At 39.5% G+C, this 18,752-nt stretch overlaps 2 protein-coding genes across 10 annotated transcripts in view; one reads left to right on the top strand and one right to left on the bottom strand.

Annotated features, from left to right (window-relative positions):
- The window catches only part of PBLD (phenazine biosynthesis like protein domain containing), a 46,799-nt gene extending 39,419 nt beyond the window's left edge, over positions 1-7,380 (bottom strand). For all 4 annotated transcript variants that reach the window (XR_008664384.1, XM_055325519.1, XM_055325516.1 and 1 more), the window contains exon 1: positions 7,245-7,380. The gene's annotated coding sequence lies outside the window, so the exon portion shown is untranslated. The remainder of the gene's footprint in view (positions 1-7,244) is intronic.
- On the top strand, positions 7,364-18,689 carry HNRNPH3 (heterogeneous nuclear ribonucleoprotein H3). Of its 6 annotated transcripts, none has more exons than XM_055325512.1 (10): positions 7,364-7,456; positions 12,749-12,883; positions 13,407-13,545; positions 14,058-14,242; positions 14,728-14,814; positions 15,109-15,224; positions 16,001-16,136; positions 17,074-17,169; positions 17,260-17,352; positions 17,468-18,689. In XM_055325512.1, the coding sequence occupies exons 2-10, from the start codon at positions 12,772-12,774 to the stop codon at positions 17,542-17,544; spliced, it is 1,041 nt and encodes a 346-aa protein (XP_055181487.1). In that variant the 5' UTR covers positions 7,364-7,456; positions 12,749-12,771; the 3' UTR covers positions 17,545-18,689. The 6 variants fall into 6 exon arrangements, with proteins under 6 accessions (XP_055181487.1, XP_055181490.1, XP_055181488.1 ...); XM_055325515.1 differs by lacking the exon at positions 7,364-7,456 and adding an exon at positions 7,674-7,846; XM_055325513.1 differs by lacking the exon at positions 7,364-7,456 and adding an exon at positions 7,712-7,865 and having other exon boundaries at positions 14,058-14,197.
- Positions 18,690-18,752: the final 63 nt, after the last annotated feature.

Here is an 18,752-nt window from a genome sequence, read left to right as displayed (position 1 = left end):
GGTAATATTAGATTATAACTCAAAGTATAAAATTAATATCCAATAGTCTGTAGAGACATAAAAACTGGAAGGAAGGAAGGAAGGAAGGAAGGAAGGAAGGAAGGAAGGAAGGAAGGAAGGAAGGCTAAATTTCTTTTATAGAAAAATCCAAATAATTTATCTAGCTACTCTCCCTTCCAGGAGATGAACTTATATGCCCCTGCCCCCTTGAGTGTGGGTTGCCTTCAGTGACTTGTTTCCAAAGAGTAGAACATAGGAAGAGAATTTTAAAAAGTAACAGTGAAACTTGTTAACCTGGCAGAAACCTGGCAAATACTTCAGCCAGGTGGTCAAAGCTAAGGTGATCTGTGATAAGTCATGTTGATAATATGTACTCTCAACACTGTAAGGATAATGGCACGTTACCTCTGTGGTCATCTTCCCAAGAACCCATAACCCCTGTATAATCATGAGAAAAACATCAGAAAAATCCCAGTTGAAAGATATTCTACAGGGATACCTGGGTGGTTCAGTGGTTGAGTGTCTGCCTTCAGCTCAGGGTGTGATCCTGGGGTCCTGGGAGCAAGTCCCTCATCAGGCTCTCCTCGAGAAGCCTGCTTCTCCTTCTGCCTATGTCTCTGCCTTTCTCTGTGTCTCTCATGAATAAATAAAATCTTAAAAAAAAAAAAGAAAAAGATATTCTACAAAATACATGACCAGCAGATAGTAAGGAGACATAATGACTAATATAAGATAGTATCCTGGATAGGATCCTGGGAAAAAGGACATTAATTTATTTATTTTTATTTATTTATCTTTATTTATTTTTTTATTCTCCAACTTTTAGCTCAGGAGTTATCTCCTTCAGAAATCTTTCTCTGAAAAAAAAAAAAAAAGAAAGAAAGAAAGAAAAGAAATCTTTCTCTGAAGCCCCAAGTTGTGCTGTTTTTACTCTATGCTCCTCAATCATTCTATGCTGGGATCCCTGGGTGGCGCAGCGGTTTGGCGCCTGCCTTTGGCCCAGGGCGCAATCCTGGAGACCCGGGATCGAATCCCACGTCAGGCTCTTGGTGCATGGAGCCTGCTTCTCCCTCTGCCTGTGTCTCTGCGCCTCTCTCTCTCTCTCTGTGTGACTATCATAAATAAATAAAAAAATTTAAAAAAAAATCATTCTATGCTTATCTTATTTGAATACTTGCTATAGTTAATATTTTTATTTAATGGAATGTACCTATATGCTTCTGAAATGCAAGGACAGCTTCACTTTATGTACTTTATTTTTTGTGGACTAAAACATATATACTGACCTACTAAGAATTCAGTAATGCCCTCAATTTCTATTTTATTTACAGCAACTGTATCTGCCAATATTAGAAAAGTAGCAGTACCTTATATGTAACAAATTCTGTCCAGAGGTGACACTTGGTATTCATATTCATAGGTATTCCGAAATAATTTGCTGCCTCCCAACACAGTGCTTAGGACACCATACTTAATTTAAAAATTCTATTAATTTCTCCTCACTGTTGAGGAGGATCCCTGGGTGGCTCAGCAGTTTAGCGCCTGCCTTTGGCCCAGGGCATGATCCTGCAGCCCCGGGATCAAGTCCCGCGTCAGGCCCCCGGCATGGAGCCTGCTTCTCCCTCCTCCTGTGTCTCTGCCTCTCTCTGTCTATCATAAATAAATGAACAAATAAATCTTTAAAAATAAATAAGGGGATCCCTGGGTGGCTCAGCGGTTTAGTGCACCTGCCTCTGGCCCAGGGCGTGATCTTGGAGTCCCGGGATCGAGTCCCACATCGGGCTCCCTGCATGGAGCCTGCTTCTCCCTCTGCCTGTTTCTCTGCCTCTCTCTGTGTGTGTCTCTCATGAATAAATAAATAAAATCTCTTTTAAATAAATAAATTAATTAATAAATTAATTAATTCACTGTTGAGGGCAGCCTGGGTGGCTCAGTGGTTTAGCACCGCCTTCAGCCCAGGGCATGATCCTGGAGACCTGGGATCGAGTCCCACGTTGGGCAACCTGCTTCTCCCTCTGCCTGTGTCTCTACCTCTCTCTCTGTTTCTCATGAATAAATAAAATCTTTTTTAAAAATTCACTGCTGAAATGAATTTATCAAGAATGAGCCATATTTACTAACAATGACATAACAAACATACATGAAAGAGGATGGGACTAGCATTATTTCAACTACTAATCTCTATCCTATATAACAATCTAACCACTTATTTTAGAGATTATGAAACTGAGGTTCAGAAAAGCTAAATGCGGGATCCCTAGGTGGCGCAGCGGTTTGGCGCCTGCCTTTGGCCCAGGGCGTGATCCTGGAGACCCTGGATCGAATCCCACGTCAGGCTCCCGGTGCATGGAGCCTGCTTCTCCCTCTGCCTGTGTCTCTGCCTCTCTCTCTCTCTCTCTCTGTGTGCCTATCATAAATAAATTAAAAAAAAAAAAAAAGCTAAATGCCTCAGAATCAAGCAGCTAATAGTGAAGTGCTGAAGCTGGGATTGGAACCAAGGCCTATCTGGCTCCTTGATTATAAAAATAATTCTAAGTTTTGCCATTGATTTTCCTTGTAAACTCTAAAGCATTAATTTATATCTTGGTTCTTCTATTTCTTGGTCTATTTCTTGGTCCAAAGTAATAACTTTGCTAGATTGTACTGCAAATTACTTACTTATGGGGCGCCTGGGTGGCTCAGACAGCTAAGCATCTGACTTTTGATCTCAGCTCAGATTTCCATTTCAGGGTCATGAGTTCAAGCCGCGTATTAGGCTCTACACTAGGCATGAAGCCTACTTTAAAAAAAAAAAAAAGAAGAATTAGTTCCTTAAAGTGCTCTACCAATATTGTTTGTACACTGAGACACAGGTGTATATATATAATGAAACCTATATTTTCATCTGCCACTCAGAAACTTAAAATCAACAGGAAACAGTCTGTTGCTCTATTATCTGTGCTATTTCTAGTTACTAATATGCTTATGACACATTAAAAGCTGTACAATAATTTGATTTAAATTCCTAAGTAGCGGGGATCCCTGGGTGGCTCAGCGGTTCAGTCTTTGGCCCAGAGTGTGATCCTGGAGTTCCAGGATCGAGTCCCACATCGGGCTCCCTGCATGGAGCCTGCTTCTCCCTCTGCCTGTATCTCTGTCTCTCTGTCTCTGTGTGTCTCTCATGAATAAATAAAATCTTTTAAAAATAAATTCCTAAGCAGCTATCTTTTGTAGCTGTTGTCCCCGTTCTTCACAACAATCCACCAGAATAGAAAGAATGTTCAATACTTCTAATTATTTTCAGGGCACCTGGGTGGCTCAGTGGTTGAGCATCTGCCTTTGGCTCAGGTCATGATCTTGGGGTCCTGGGATGGAGTTCCATATCAGGCTCCCCACAGGGAGCCTGTTTCTGTCTCTGCCTCTCTCTGTGTGTCCCTCATGAATAAATAAACAAAATCTTTTTTTAAAAAAAAAACTTCTTGGGACGCCTGGGTGGCTCAGTGGTTGAGTGTCTGTCTTCAGCTCAGGGCGTGATCCTGGACTCCCTGGATCGAGTCCCACATGGGGCTCCCTGTAAGGAGCCTGCTTCTCACTTTGCCTATGTCTCTGCCTCTCTTTCTCTGTGTCTCATGAATAAATAAATATTTTTAAAAATCTTTTAAATACTTCTCATTATTTTCAAAAATTAGAGAGTGTGTTGGGTGCTTTCTTCCTTTTAAGTTCCCATTTGTTTACTTAGTATGTAATAATTTAGTGTTAAAAACTAATTAAATAGTTGTTACCTTTTTTTAGCTTATTTGCTTTCCATATAGGCAATAAAATTATGGCAACCCAGTTTTTTTTTAATTTTTTTTTTTATTTATTTATGATAGTCACAGAGAGAGAGAGAGAGAGAGAGAGAGAGAGAGAGAGGCAGAGTCATAGGCTGAGGGAGAAGCAGGCTCCATGCACCGGGAGCCCGACGTGGGATTCGATCCCGGGTCTCCAGGATCGCGCCCTGGGCCAAAGGCAGGCGCTAAACCGCTGCGCCACCCAGGGATCCCTGGCAACCCAGTTTTTATGTTATTTTAGAATGCCAGTGGGGTAATGCAAACAACTATTTTAACTAATTTTTAGTGAATGTGCTTCCCTCTCCCAGGAGGGTGCATTTTCTTTTAATTTCTCTTTCTCTTTCTCTGGGCTCTGCATGGAATTTTCCTCTCCTCTTCATCCTGATGGTGTAATACATGATCACATGTTCGTTGTCTTGTTTTTCTCTTGGTGGTGTACTTCCATTTCCTTCTCCTTTTTCATCTTTTCTCTCATTATGGCCTCTAAGAAGATCCTCTCCAGGGTCCCTCTGATCTCTATGCTAATAGGAAAGCACTGAAGCACTGAAATGACCAAAAGGAAGACAAAGAGAAAACAAAATCCTGAAAGCAGCTGGGAGCCCTTAGTTCTAACCATCGCTATGGAAACAATTCCACAGAGATCAATCTGGAAACAATTCTGTAGGGGATCACTGGAGCAGTGGTGAACCAATCTCACCAAGACTTACAAAATTCAATTTGCAAATGGGAATACTTGTTAGACTTTTTTTTTTTTTTTTTTTTTTTTTTTTTTTTATAAAAGAAGTAAAGTAGGAAGCCAAAGAAAAATTAGATTTGTCCCTGGGGTGCCTGGTTGGCTAGCTCAGTCAATAGAACATGAGACTCTTGATCTCTGAGGTGTGGGTTCAAGCCCCACATTGGGTGCAGAGATTACTTTAAATAAATAAATAAAAACAAAATTATTTTTAAAAATTAGGTTTGCCCCAAAATTAGTGCATATTTTTTAATTCAAAGTTTCCTACTTGCTGTAATAATAAAAAACTAAAAGGAATGCATGTCCTAATTTCAAGTCCTTCCTAAGCATTCACTGTGGCAAACAGCAGAGTGCCTGATATAAGGGAATTGTGGCTATCACACAAAGAAAATTTGAAGTTCAGGGGTGAAAAGTCATTAGAATGATTTTAGGATTGTGGCCCATAACCATACAAATTAGTATGTGGAAAGAATGCCAAACTCAGTCAGGCACTAAATATATTGTTTGAATTCAGGCAAGGGATGAAAGGGATTACAGAATTCCATCTACCAAATCAGGCTGAAAGTGATAGAACTTGAACCCAGGGAAGAACTCCATCTGAAGTGTGGAAGTTTGGAATCTTACTAATATAGCTTTTTTTTTTTTTTTTTAATTGGAGGAGGGGCTCAAGGTGTCAGTGACATCAGGACATCAAGTTTCAGGCCTGTTCAAAAGTCTCCAGCCAATGAACCATTAACTGCAGGTCTCCTGAGTTGGTAATGTTTGTTAGGGGAAGTAACTTCAATTTGCCTAAAATGCTTGTTCCCTTAAAGCATAGTTAAGTTATATGCAACCCAAAGAAGGTCCGGAGTGCTTTAAGATCTTAGCCCCTGGAGTAAGAACCATCTAGATTCAAATCCTAGCTTCTGTCACTAAGTGTGTGACCTTGAGCAACTTTCTGTACTTCTCAAACTCAGGCAACTCATCTGTAAAATGGGAGCAATAATTATGCTCCTTTAGGATCTTAAGGATTCAGTGGATTGAGCACAGCACTAGCTTAAGCAAGTTCTTAATAAATGTGAACCACAATGTTTCATTATGGTTTTGTAACAAAGTGTTACATTTTGTTTTTCTGTGTCTTGTAATGATGACCACACTGCCCCATCCCCCTTTCTCTAAGAGGTTGAGGGAGCCGGCTCAAGAAAAGCAATAGGGCACTATGACCTAGACAATTCTTACTGTCCCACACTTGTGTAAAGCAGGTTTGAGGGTGAATTAAACCATGACATGGAAATTTCCATTTTATGCAGGTAACTGACCTCCTGCCTCCACCCTACACATGAGATTTCATGGGGTAAAACATTATTCAAGCTTCTCCACTGCTAACATCCCGTTACCCACCTTATCCCACCTCAAGGGCTTCCCAATCTCTGTAATAGGTCTTTGGCTGGAAATGAAAGGTTTGCATCCTACTTTCGTCCACATTTCCAACCTACAGAAACATCCCTGTGTTCAAATTCATTTTCTTTCCTCCCTTGCACTTCATAAACGGTTCCTACATTTGCACTTTAACTTGCATTGATCTCTTTAACAGAACAGCCCTGCAACCTTCCCACAGGAATTTGGCTTAAAAACAAACAAACAAAAAAAAAGAAAACAAACAAAAGCCATTCGGTGTCACTTAGGACCTTGGCGGTGGGACAACACAACCCAAAGGTGTTAGGTGTCACTTGTACGTGCAATTTTCAAGAATGCAAAGCCCTATTTAGAAAACAACCCGACGGGATCCCTGGGTGGCGCAGCGGTTTGGCGCCTGCCTTTGGCCCAGGGCGCGATCCTGGAGACCTGGGATCGAATCCCACATCGGGCTCCCAGTGCATGGAGCCTGCTTCTCCCTCTGCCTGTGTCTCTGCCTCTCTCTCTGTGTGTGTGTGACTATCATAAATAAATAAAAATTTATAAAAAAAAAAAAAAAAAGAAAACAACCCGAACTTGTCAATCATGGGTGCCTAATTTGTCACTGAGGTTATAAAGTGGGAGAGGTGAAACTAACAAAAAACAAATGAACTCAATAGGGAGAAGGCTGCCAGAGGGGATGGGTGAAATAGATAAAGGGGATTAAGAGGTATAAGTTTCCAGTTACAAAATAAGTCACAGAGGTGAAAAGCCCAAAATAGGGAATATAGTCGGTATTATAAGGCTATATGGTGGGACGCCTGGGTGGCTCAGCGGCTGAGCATTCGCCTTTGGCTCAGGGTGTGATCCCGGAGTCCCGGGATGGAGTCCCGCGTCGGGCTCCCTGCGTGGAGCCTGCTTCTCCCTCTGCCTGTGTCTCTACCTCTCTCTCCCTGGGTCTCCCATGAATAAATGGATAAAAATCTTAATTAAAAAAAAAAGGGTTGTGGTAACAGTGACTACTTTTCCTAGTGAGCCTTGAGTATAGAATTGTGCCACCAGCGTTGTACACCTCGAAGTAATATAATCACTGTACGTTAATTACACTTCAATACAAAGTGAAGAGTTGAAAAGCAGGAGCGAGCAAACAGGAAGGCAGGCACAGGAGAAAGCGAGTAACTTTCCCTCGAGACGAGCTATAGGGAAACCGAGAGGGGAGGAGGGCGAGGGCGGGGCCGGCGCCTAGTGCCAGGAGGAGGGGCCTCGGACTAAGCCCAAATGAGAGTCTGGAGGACGCTCTTGTATCTTCGCAGCGGGGAAACACTTACTTTTACTGCATAACGCAAACCTCCCAAGAAAAGCCCTCTTCGCCTTTGGCCGCCGAACCACGTGGCATCCCTTCCCCGCACGTGACGCTGGGGCAAGGGTAGGTAGGGCCTCTATGGAATCTGTCCTTCGGAGAATTTCTCCGCACCGCTTCAACACACACACTGGCAGAACTACCACGGCCACTTCACATCCTCCGGAGCGGGGCGGAAAGGTGGGCTCTACGCATTTAACAGTTTTACGGTAACCCGCGTCTCTAATTGGACTAGCTCCGCTATTCCCCACTTCTTTCCCCAACAAACTGGTCAACCCACCAGCGCGCACGCGCGCTTCCAGCGGCCAGCACCGAGGCGGGCTCGCCTCTCTGGTCTCGCGAGAGCGGGCCGGCAGGTCTCCGTTGCTCTCGCCCCACCCCCTCCTTCTCGCTCGCTCTCTCCCATCCCCCCAAGCCAGTCGCTCTGCTGCGCAGCTCCCTTAGCGGTTGCCGCCGCCGGAGACGGTTGGGAGAACCGTTGTGGTGAGCGCTACACGAGGCGAGCGACTTCTCCTCCTTCCACGACCGACCCCGCGGGCACCGGAGTCGGCGTTACTGTTGCCCGACAGGGTATCTGAAGTAAAAGGGGGTAGGTTGGGCTGGTGGTTTCAAGAGCTGAGTCGGGAGAAGGACGAAAGAGACGGGGGGGGGGGAGTGTGGAGGTCGCCGCTCGGAGGCGGCCACGCTACGCCTCCCAGGCGATCTCCCACTTCACGGAGGGCGGCCTGCCGGGGCGGGGGGAACACTTGCTCAGGTGAAATTCGGTGGACGAAACTGAGGCCCGGAGTGGGGGGTCATCCAGCATTTCCCCTCTTTCCCTGCTGGTTTGGCCTCCGCCATCTTGGGTACGGTGGCGCGGCCACCTCGGCTTCCCGCCCTTCCCCTCTCTTACTACTTTTTGCCCCTCAGCTTCCGAAAACTGATTTAGAAGGCCGGGGGGGGAGGTCAGAGCGCCCCGTAAGGGATGAGGGTGGGGAGCGAAGCGAGCAGGGAAAGGCTGGGCATTTGGGGTGGGGGGGGCGGTCTGGGCTGGCGGGCGCGCTCCCGATGGAAATGGCGCCGGATGGGCCTGGCCTCCCACCGCGGCCTCCCTTCCTCCGCAGTCTCGGCTGGGCTACCAGGGCTGGCGGGACTGCGAGTGACTTCTGACGCAGGTTCCCAAGATGAGAGAGGCTGGAGCTGGGGGAGGAAAGCCAATGGCGACGAAGGCGCTCAACTCCCAAATCCAGGACAAAGGAGGCAGACGGCCTCCTTTGTAATTCCGCCGCCCGGTGGCGAAGGTTTTAAAGCCAAGCTTGGCTGCCGGACGGAGGGGTGTCGGGAGGGGGGGAAGGGGCGTACTCTCCTTAGCTCTCTGGTCTCTAGGGCAGCTAGATAAACGAAAAGTCTCCGGGGAGGAATAAAGGACGCTTAGCCGGCCCTTATATTCCAGATTTGGAACTTCGAAAAGAGTACGTACTTATTTTTCCAAAGGGTGTTTTGGTTTTGGGTTTTTTTTTTTTTATTCCTTCTGACGTTTATCTTAAACGTAAAGACTTTATGGGTAGTTTGTTTTGTAAGCAGTAAAAAGCGGGTGACTTGTCCTAGGAATGTGAAATGGGCCTATTTCAAATAGGTCGTCTGGGCCCAGTGAATTATGATAGAGGTTTCTGAACTTTTGGGCGGGGGTGGGTGGTTTAGCAATGGTTTTGTGTAGTTTGGCACATACTGGGTTATAATTTAAGTAGGAGTTTTACCTTTAGGAGACGGTTAAAACAATCCGTGATGGCATAAATTTGTGTAGGAATTGAGTTATTGGCTTTTCAGTATTAAATCTCCAAAGATTACACGTTGTGCAAGGAGGTTGTAGAAGTAAAATACATCCAACATTCAGTTAGCGTTAATTTTTCTTTTGGTAGCTGAGCATGTTTTTTTATTTGGTATAAGACTGTGGTAATATTTTGACCTAGAAAATAAGCCTACTCAACAAAAAGACAAACCGAAAGCCCAGTCATATGGTAGGGTGATGATTTTTGGTCCTTAGGAGAGAATTTGGTAATTTCTACTGAATAGGATACAAAAGTGACAGGCAAGGCCTGAGAGTAACAGTTTCCAGTAACAGCTGTGAATCTTTACAAGAACTCTTACCTACCGTTTTCAGCTTTTAAAAAAAAAAAAAACAAAACAAACAAACGAAAAAGCCTTTCTGTTGTTGAAGATGGTCTGAATTTAGTAGTCTTTGAAAAAGCCCAGTTTCCTGTGATACAGTTCATGATAAAACTGCTTTCCTAATTGGATTACCCTAGAAACCCTTTTTTCTGCTCTCATCTGCATCACAATCTGGAAATCCATCTTGATTGCTAATTGCCTTTATATTTTTAATAACCGTGTTCTTATTTGGGTAAACAAGTGGCTGAGCTGCAGTAGGTGATGGTTACTTTGTTTTAGGAAAGAAACTCCTTTGTAAGTTTAGACTTCACCTCCCTTTAGGTATTATTAGTGTCTTTTTTCTACTGAAAATTAAGGACCGAGCACATTGGGAAGGGGAAATGATGTAAATTTTTCATTTTAGTTAGACATATTACCACTTTTTGCCAGAGTTTGAAGTTCATTCTCATTTTTTAGGGCGAGTGGGTTTCCATTTATAAAGTTATTTGATGCATCACACTGTAACTTTTATGTATTATGCTTCAGAAGATGATAGCATATGCCTGTGTTACAAAGAACAAACTTGACCTGTTTAAAAATCATACAGTATGTGGACGTTTGTGACTGGTCTCTTTGACCTAGCATAACTTTTAGGAAATTAAAGTCTCATTCAAAACTGACTACAGTTATCTTAGTTCAACTTTTTTTAATTGGTGCTAACACTTGGGAAGTCTTAAAGCAGAATTAAGATTAGTCATGACACTGTTGCAAAGAAAGGTTCAGATGGATTATCCTGAATAATTAATAAATTCCAGGTAGTTTCTGGGACACTTTATTAATGTATTAGAGCAGATTGTCTTTTGTATGTCTCAAGAGTTTGTTGGTTTTGTTTTGTAACTAGAATTCTAGACTCATTTTGAAGAAGTCTAGTGTGGCTTTAAGATGCATACTCTAATACATGATACATGTTGAGTGGAGAGTCATCCTATAAAATAGTTTGTCTTTTGAATCTGATGAACTTTTCCTCAAGTTAAAATTGCTTTGTGTGGTATTTATAGACTTAATACTATGTTTATATAGTTCTCTTTGGTATGGACTGATTGAAAAAAAACTATTTTGCTTGCTAGTGTTTCTTGGAAAGGGCTTAAGTTTTATAGTAAAGATAAGTCAATAAAAAAAAAAGATAAGTCAATTTCCATCCTTTTTTGTTCCCCAAAGTGTCTTTACAATGAAGAAAGAAATGGGCTAAATGAGAAGAAGCATCACACATTAAGGTCTTTTCACAACAGATTAGATTGGTTTTGCAAAATACTTAAATTTTTCTTGAGTTACTAACTCCAGAAAAGTTACCCCCCCTCCACTTTTTCCTTCTTCTATTCTTGAATCACCTTTTATGGGAAAGCCATTCTTTTTTCTTTTTTTGAAGTTGGTGTCATTTTTAAAAAGTTTTTTTCGGGGGGGGGGTGTTTTGTTTTTGCTTTAAGAAAATGGTAGATACACTCTATGTCTCAACTTTTTTGCCAAACTGATTTCAGGGTCTCCGTCTTTCAGGACTACTCTAGAACAGTATTTTTTACCTTCCTAACACATGTTCTAGTAAACCTTTCCCAAAATCCTCCTTTTTTCCCTCTATCTTGGACAAGTCCTAAGAAACTTGAAAGCTTTAAGCCTATGTTGACTTTGGAAATGCCTTCTATCTTTATTTCCTTTTAAGACTCAAGATAGTTTTTCATCCTTGAAGGTTTGTGGTATATTTCAGTAGTTTTACAGGATCCCTTAAAATCCAGTAAGAATGGCTACCATTGAATGATTACCATACTGCAGACTTAGCATTAATAAATGATTTGAGTCTTTAAACAGTCCAGCGAGGTATGGGCACCACTGCTATATTTTAGAGCTGAATACAGAGGTTAAGTTTGCTTAAATCAGCCAGCCAGTGAGTGGCAGAATAGGGATTCAAAACCAGTTCTCTCAAAAATTCATGCCTGGTATTGGTGTGCCTAAAAATTAGTTGTAAAGTCTGATACAAAAATCATAGTCTTCCCACTTTGGACCTCTCTGTCTAGAGTGACTCCCAGAATTTTAAAAACCGCAAAACAAGTATCAAAGGTGATTCATATGCCAGAGGTATTTGATTAATAAACACATTTGGAAAATTTCTACCTTAGGTTATTTTAAATGCACAGATCCTAGGGAAAAAATTTTACTCTTGCAGATGTTCTCCCTGTTGGACTGATATAATTAGATGGTGTGAAATCAAATATTAGTGAACATGGTTATGCAATATCTTGAAGTGTAAAGGAATCAAGTGAACAAACTGTTTTGTTTACAGGGGAGGAGGTGGTGAGGGAAAGGTTTGAAATGCTCAGGTGAGTAGGATTCCTACAGTTGTTTAGTGAAATTTGTAAGGTCTGGTAAGTTTCTGCAGCTGAAGGACTTCTGCATTAACCTCTTTATAAACTGTTCTGGAATTCTAAAAGAAAAGATGGTTGTCTCTTGGGAAGGGAACTGGATGTGGAGGGGTTCTTTTTGGAGGGCTAGGAGGGCTTCTCAGTGTACCCTAAAATACTTTTTAAATGTGAATGTATTTTGGTTTTTTTTGTGTGTGTGTTTAAAAGTAAAGCAGTGAATTGATTTTTTTTTTTTTTTTATGTACAATCTCCTATAACTTCCCAACAGGTAGCTTCCAAAAACACTGGTACTGTTGGAAGGCATTCACTTTTGAGTGGATTACCTCAGTTTTAAAGCTCACCCTAATTCATTTTAAAACGTTTTTGAGGAGTGTTTAGATTTAGTTAAAATAGATAAAGGAGTTTTTCCTCCTTCAAAAACAATTTTGATGCGTTAGAATTAAAATGCATCTAAAAAGTTAAGACTTTGATGTTAGAAAAATGACGTAACCAAAGTACTCCTTGAACTTTTGACTGAGCCTCTTACTGTGAGTGGACAGTGATGCTGTGTGCAGCTTTTGAATAAGTTAAGTTTTAAAGAATTTACAAAGTGATTCAATAAATAATAAGTAAAACCTGAAAAAATGTGAATGAAAATTTGAGAGACAAGGAAAAAGGCTGAAGTGGACATCAAGATGAAGTTTTCTTAAGATTCAGCATTAAATAAAACTTGGTTCTTAGAAATTTGATATTTTCTGGTCAGAGGAGTTGGGTTTCACTCCCTTTTCCCAATCTTTTTGTCTATCCCAAAATGGAAAGTGTCATGCCTTTGAACTGTGGCATTGTCAATAAGCCACATATTTCCTGTTTTGCACCACTGAGTGGTGTTTCTTCAGTACCTGTAGCAAGAGTATATTTTGATTGACTGCTTTATGTGCTTGTTTATTTTTTATAGCATTTAAATCAAACGTTATTGAGATGGATTGGGTTATGAAACATAATGGTCCAAATGACGCTAGTGATGGGACAGTACGACTTCGTGGACTGCCATTTGGTTGCAGCAAAGAGGAAATAGTTCAGTTCTTTCAAGGTACCTCTAGTATTAGTCAAAGTTTAGTAGTATTTTAATTTTATATTTTTATTGCTACTAAGTTTTTAATTTGTAAAACCCATTTTTTTGGGGGGACTTTTGAGTATGATATCTTGGTTAATGTATTAAGTTATGAAATATGCTCCACTTAATATTCAGTACAGAATGTGTAGAATATGTAAAACCTAACTAATGTGCAATAAACTTGAGAGTAATTATGTATGATGAAATGAACCATGAATTATCATATGGAGCAATAGTTAAATTTGATTTAGCTTTTTAAATGTAACATAGGTGAGCTTTTAGCATAATTTAAAAAGACACTGGTTGCAAAAAAAATATGTAATCCAATAATATTTGAAAAAAATCTTCCGCTTGTATTATGGGGTGATGGGAAACTTAAGCTTTTTTGTTTTGTTTGTTTTGTTTTGTTTAGACTTGTTTTAAATATTTGATTCAGATGGGAATGTTTCAGCCTTTAACACTGTTCCCCTTGATGGGGTTATTTGTCCTTGGGTTAAAGGGTTGGAAATCGTGCCAAATGGGATAACATTGACGATGGACTACCAGGGGAGAAGCACAGGGGAGGCCTTCGTGCAGTTTGCTTCAAAGGAGATAGCAGAAAATGCTCTGGGGAAACACAAGGAAAGAATAGGGCACAGGTGGGGATGGAGAGTTTGGGATGGTGTTAAATTTTTATTTTTGGGGGTTGTGGGTCACTATTGCTTAAATGGGGGGGTTACAATAACATTTTTCTGGGGTAGTTTAAAAGAATTGATAATTATCTAAATTTAACTTGGAAACTACAGATTTGGGTGGGGAATTAATGCTAATAGTTTGCTTAAATTAAAATTAGATTGTTTCCATTTCTCTGTAGGATGTTGATAGATGCTTTTGTTTAATCAGCTATTTTTTCTAAACACCTATCATGTACTAAAGGAAACAAGCTAAAATTATATTTATATTATATGAATTGTTTTCAAGTGACTAGTTTGTCTATGTAAAACTTAAATTAAGTTTGTAGGTGTAAAAAATGTTAATTTATGGTGTATTTAGGCAATTTAAATTGGGTTATGTGCCTAGATGTAGAAAAACTTACTGCATTTTTGCCCAATATCTTATTCATTCTAATACATTTATGCTGAAACCTATACCTTAAACCATTTTTAAATAGGTATATTGAGATCTTCAGAAGTAGCAGAAGTGAAATCAAAGGATTTTATGATCCACCAAGAAGATTGCTGGGCCAGCGACCGGGACCATATGATAGACCGATAGGAGGAAGAGGGGGTTATTATGGAGCTGGGCGTGGAAGTATGTATGACAGAATGCGACGAGGAGGTGATGGATATGATGGTGGTATGTGTATCTAATGAACAAAGGTTCTGTTGTCATTTTCTTAATATTCCTGACACTTTGTCAAGAAATACAGAAATGGCAGTAATTTCAGTACCTACTGGGTTTTAAAACCTGTTCATGAAAATACGGATTCCCATGGCCAGCTATGGGACTTGATTGATGCACATATTGGCACCTAGATAAGTTATACAGAAATTAGAATGAAGATATTGGCGTATTTTGACACTATTTGTTTGACATCAGGGTGAGAGTTAATTTTAATGTCTAAATGCGTCCTTTTGAGATTTTTTTTTATTTCCACTGAGTGTTACTAACTGCTTTCTTTTTCCACATGCACTAAGTTGGGAGTTGTAAACTTGTAATAATATAACCAGACTGCTTACCACAAAATGATTTTATAAACTGGATTATGAAATTTTTTTTTACTGGATTATGAAATTTATCTCTTGAAAGTATATTCATGTGTTTCTCATTAAATTATGCAGGTTATGGAGGTTTTGATGACTATGGTGGCTATAATAATTATGGCTATGGAAACGATGGCTTTGATGACAGAATGAGAGATGGAAGAGGTAAATTAAGTCATACTCAGGTGTATGTTAATATTTTACAGTCATTTAGTGGTGATAATAGGTGAGATGACTTGATTGAAATAATCAACTTGAGCATATTTTATATTTTAGTGCATACGTATGTGGGGCTTTATACAGATGTATATGTACAGGTAAACATTGATGTTGAGTCAATGTTTAGAACAACTGTAAGGATTTATTGACTGTCAGAATATAGGGAAAAAGGTTTTGTCGAAACGCTTTACTAACGTGTATCAATAGTTTCTATAATCTTTGGAAATTTTATTCTCTTAGGTATGGGAGGACATGGCTATGGTGGAGCTGGTGATGCAAGTTCAGGTTTTCATGGTGGACATTTTGTACATATGAGAGGATTACCTTTTCGTGCAACTGAAAATGACATTGCTAATGTGAGTGATTTTAGTAATTTATTGCTGACTTTGTATTTTATCCTGGTATCTAATTTTGAAGCATTCTTAATGTTCTCATCTTTTTCTTTATAGTTTAATATCAAAATCCTTTTCATAAGAAAGTCATGAGGTTTAGTTGTTCAGCTTTGTAGCCACGGCATGATTAGAAACAGAAGGTGTTAAAATAATGGGTGTAGATGCTTATTTGAAACTGGTTGGTTTCATATCTGCAGACTTCAGCCCATGTGCATCTAGTCACACCCATTGATTTACCTGTTGAGTAGTTGTAGTAGAGACCCACTGGTTTCCAAAGCCAAGACTGTTTACTATTTAGCTCTAAAAGAAACAGCTGTAGATCTTACTGGGAACTGATTGGTCTGAGTTCCAGGTACCTTTTAGGATTGCTTCATTCTGGTTAACTTGTGATTAGAAAGTGATCTATTTTGGGAGCTATCCATATACAGTTTGTGTCAGTTTGTCAAATTCCATTGGTCTGAATCATAGCATTTTAATTCTCTGCACATGTTTCTAAGTCTCTGGTGACCTATTTATCCTTTAAACAGTTTTGAAATTTCTTGGAAGTGAAGAAAGTGTGTATAAGCTTATATTCCCAGAACCTTTGTAGTTGATTTGTTAGCCTTGTAATACAGGGCAGTAGAGAGGTTGGTTTTAATGGATAAGAGAAAACCAAGGTCATTGAACTTATTTTCAATAATCTAAGTAGAATTCGTAAGAAACAAGTTGTAAATAGAAAATAAGTGCTTTCTTTTATTTAGTTCTTCTCACCACTAAATCCAATACGAGTGCATATTGATATTGGAGCTGATGGCAGAGCAACAGGAGAAGCAGATGTAGAATTTGTGACACATGAAGATGCTGTAGCTGCCATGTCTAAAGATAAGAATAACATGCGTAAGTGGTATCCATGGCTTGCTATTTCATTTCTTAGGTGTGAGCTTGCTTATAAAATAGTTTGTAATGCCTCAAATGTGAGATGTTACAGGATCTAAGTAACTCTTGGCAGTCACTGGGATCTGAAACCATATGGCCTTTAAGAAGTTCAGACTTTGGGATCCCTGGGTGGCGCAGCGGTTTGGCGCCTGCCTTTGGCCCAGGGCACGATCCTGGAGACCCGGGATCAAGTCCCACGTCGGGCTCCTGGTGCATGGAGCCTGTTTCTCCCTCTGCCTCTCTCTTTCTGTGATTATCATAAATAAATAAAAATTAATTTAAAAAAAACAGTTCAGACTTTAATGGCTTTCTAGGGGGCTTTTTATTGAAGGGATAATTCAGACTCCATACTTAACCGGTTATCTGAGCTTAAGTTATTAAAGAGGGAAAATAGGTATTACTTGGTACTTGCCTGAGTTCCCGTGCCATTTGCAGATTTACCACTCTTGAACCCAGCTATTATTTCTGCATGTCATCAAATATGTTTCAAACCATTAAATTTTTCCCTGACCAATGCTTCCTAAATCTGGTGACAAAAAAAAATCACTTTGTACTCGGTAAAAAATAAGTTTTCGTGGACATTATTTTCATGATTCTAATTCACTTTTTTGGGCATGGAATGTATTTTTAAGAAGCATGCTAATTGGTTCTGAAATAATCAGCCCTTTTTGTAGATAAGGAAAGCAAAGACCCCCAACCACTGTTTACTTGTTCAAGATTGTACAGTTTGAACAAAACTTGGTAGTTTAGGTTTTAGCCCTATCTGGCATTAATTTTTATTACTGATTTAGGAAGTCTCCATAAACATAATTTCAGATTAATATTAGCTAATTATCTTTTATGCTTTTGATAAATTTGATCCATCATTCCTTCCCTTTTACTATTTTTTATCTTCAAGAACATCGGTACATTGAACTCTTCTTGAATTCTACTCCTGGAGGTGGCTCTGGAATGGGAGGTTCTGGAATGGGCGGCTATGGCAGAGATGGAATGGGTAGGTAAAATTTTTAAATGAGTAGAATTATACACTTAGCAATCAGTCTCAATCTTTTTTTTTTTTTTTTTTTTTTTTTCCTTTTTAAAGATAATCAGGGAGGTTATGGATCTGTTGGAAGAATGGGAATGGGTAACAATTACAGTGGAGGATATGGTACTCCTGATGGCTTGGGTGGTTATGGTAAGTGTCTTTGGTTACTGTGGTTTGATTGGTTAGCCCCATGTGTGTAGACATATTCAATGAAGTATGTGCTGCTATCTCCTGGTAAAACAGTTCTTGACTTTTTCTTTTTAAGGCCGTGGTGGTGGAGGCAGTGGCGGTTACTATGGGCAAGGTGGCATGAGTGGAGGTGGATGGCGTGGCATGTATTAAAGCATAACCACCAAGATAAAAGTCCTGACAACAGCGTCTGGTCTACTAGACTTTCTTACAGATTTAATTTCTTTTGTATTTTAAGAACTTTATAATGACTGAAGGAATGTGTTTTCAAAATATTATTTGGTAAAGCAACAGATTGTGATGGGAAAATCTGTTTTCTGTAGGTTTTATTTGTTGCATACTTTGACTTAAAAATAAATTTTTATATTCAAACCACTGATGTTGATACTTTTTATATACTAGTTACTCCTTAAGGATGTGCTGCTTTCATAAGATTTGGGTTGATGTATTTTACTATTAGCTCTACAAGAAGTAGTATAGTGTAATTTTAGAGGACAATGGTTCACGTTTGCATAAACTACAAGTCTTATTAATAAGCAGACATCTGAAATAGAACTTGGAAAATAGTGTAACTTTTTTCTTTTCTCCTGGACAATACTGTAAATATAAATCCTAAAGATGAGTAGGTGTTTTCAGGAGTATAAATTCAGCTAATTTCTACATTCTTTTTCAAATGTCATTTATCAGGCATAGCTCTGAAATGTTGAAGATCTGGATTTCTGAATATTGATAATTGTGTTACTGGGGATGAGAATATTGGAAGTTCTAGCCCTAGATTTTAGAATAAAATTCACTCAGCACTTGATTGAAGTACCAAAAAATGTTTCCAAAAAAGTGATAGTTGTAAGTTATCTCAAAATGTCTTAGACTAGGTTAAGGTTCTCAGTGACATGAGAATTCACTACAAAAGTATTTACTATGGAGTATAATTCTCTCAGCTGTATTTTCAGTTTTCCTACCCAATAAAGCATATTGTTTTTTAATAACTGTGTAAATGACTAAACAAATGTAAGAGACAAGTCCATGTGATAGTTTTAATTAAAATGAGTCCTGGAAGTTGGATTTTGCATTTGATATCTGTTTGGAGTTTTAGAGCCACTGTGTTAAAAAAAAAAAAAATACTATATGTAGCAAGGAAAAGGTGCTTTTTACTTTTAATCCCTTTGATCAATATGGCTTTTTTCCAAATTGGCTAATGGATCAAAATGAAACCTGTCAATGTGAATTCAGTTATTGACCTTGTTACTTGTTTTTGCTAGAAATGTTATTAATGTAATAAATATCAACGTGGGAGATAATATCTGTCCTAGAATGTTTTTTGTCGGTTACTGATTATAAATCCAATTGGTAGGAGATACTCT

The sequence above is a fragment of the Nyctereutes procyonoides genome, unplaced genomic scaffold, assembly GCF_905146905.1.
Source record: "Nyctereutes procyonoides isolate TBG_1078 unplaced genomic scaffold, NYPRO_anot_genome, whole genome shotgun sequence".
Lineage (NCBI taxonomy): Eukaryota > Metazoa > Chordata > Mammalia > Carnivora > Canidae > Nyctereutes > Nyctereutes procyonoides.
Note: the sequence above shows the minus strand (reverse complement) of the source record. Positions and strands in the feature narration are given on the sequence as shown.

Excerpts from the sequence above, each read along its gene's own strand:
- HNRNPH3 (XM_055325512.1), top strand. The coding sequence starts at position 12,772 with ATGGATTGGGTTATGAAACATAATGGTCCAAATGACGCTAGTGATGGG. Across the intron at positions 13,546-14,057 it reads AAGGAAAGAATAGGGCACAG|GTATATTGAGATCTTCAGAA; the intron begins GTGGGGATGGAG and ends ATTTTTAAATAG. Across the intron at positions 16,137-17,073 it reads TAAAGATAAGAATAACATGC|AACATCGGTACATTGAACTC; the intron begins GTAAGTGGTATC and ends TTTATCTTCAAG.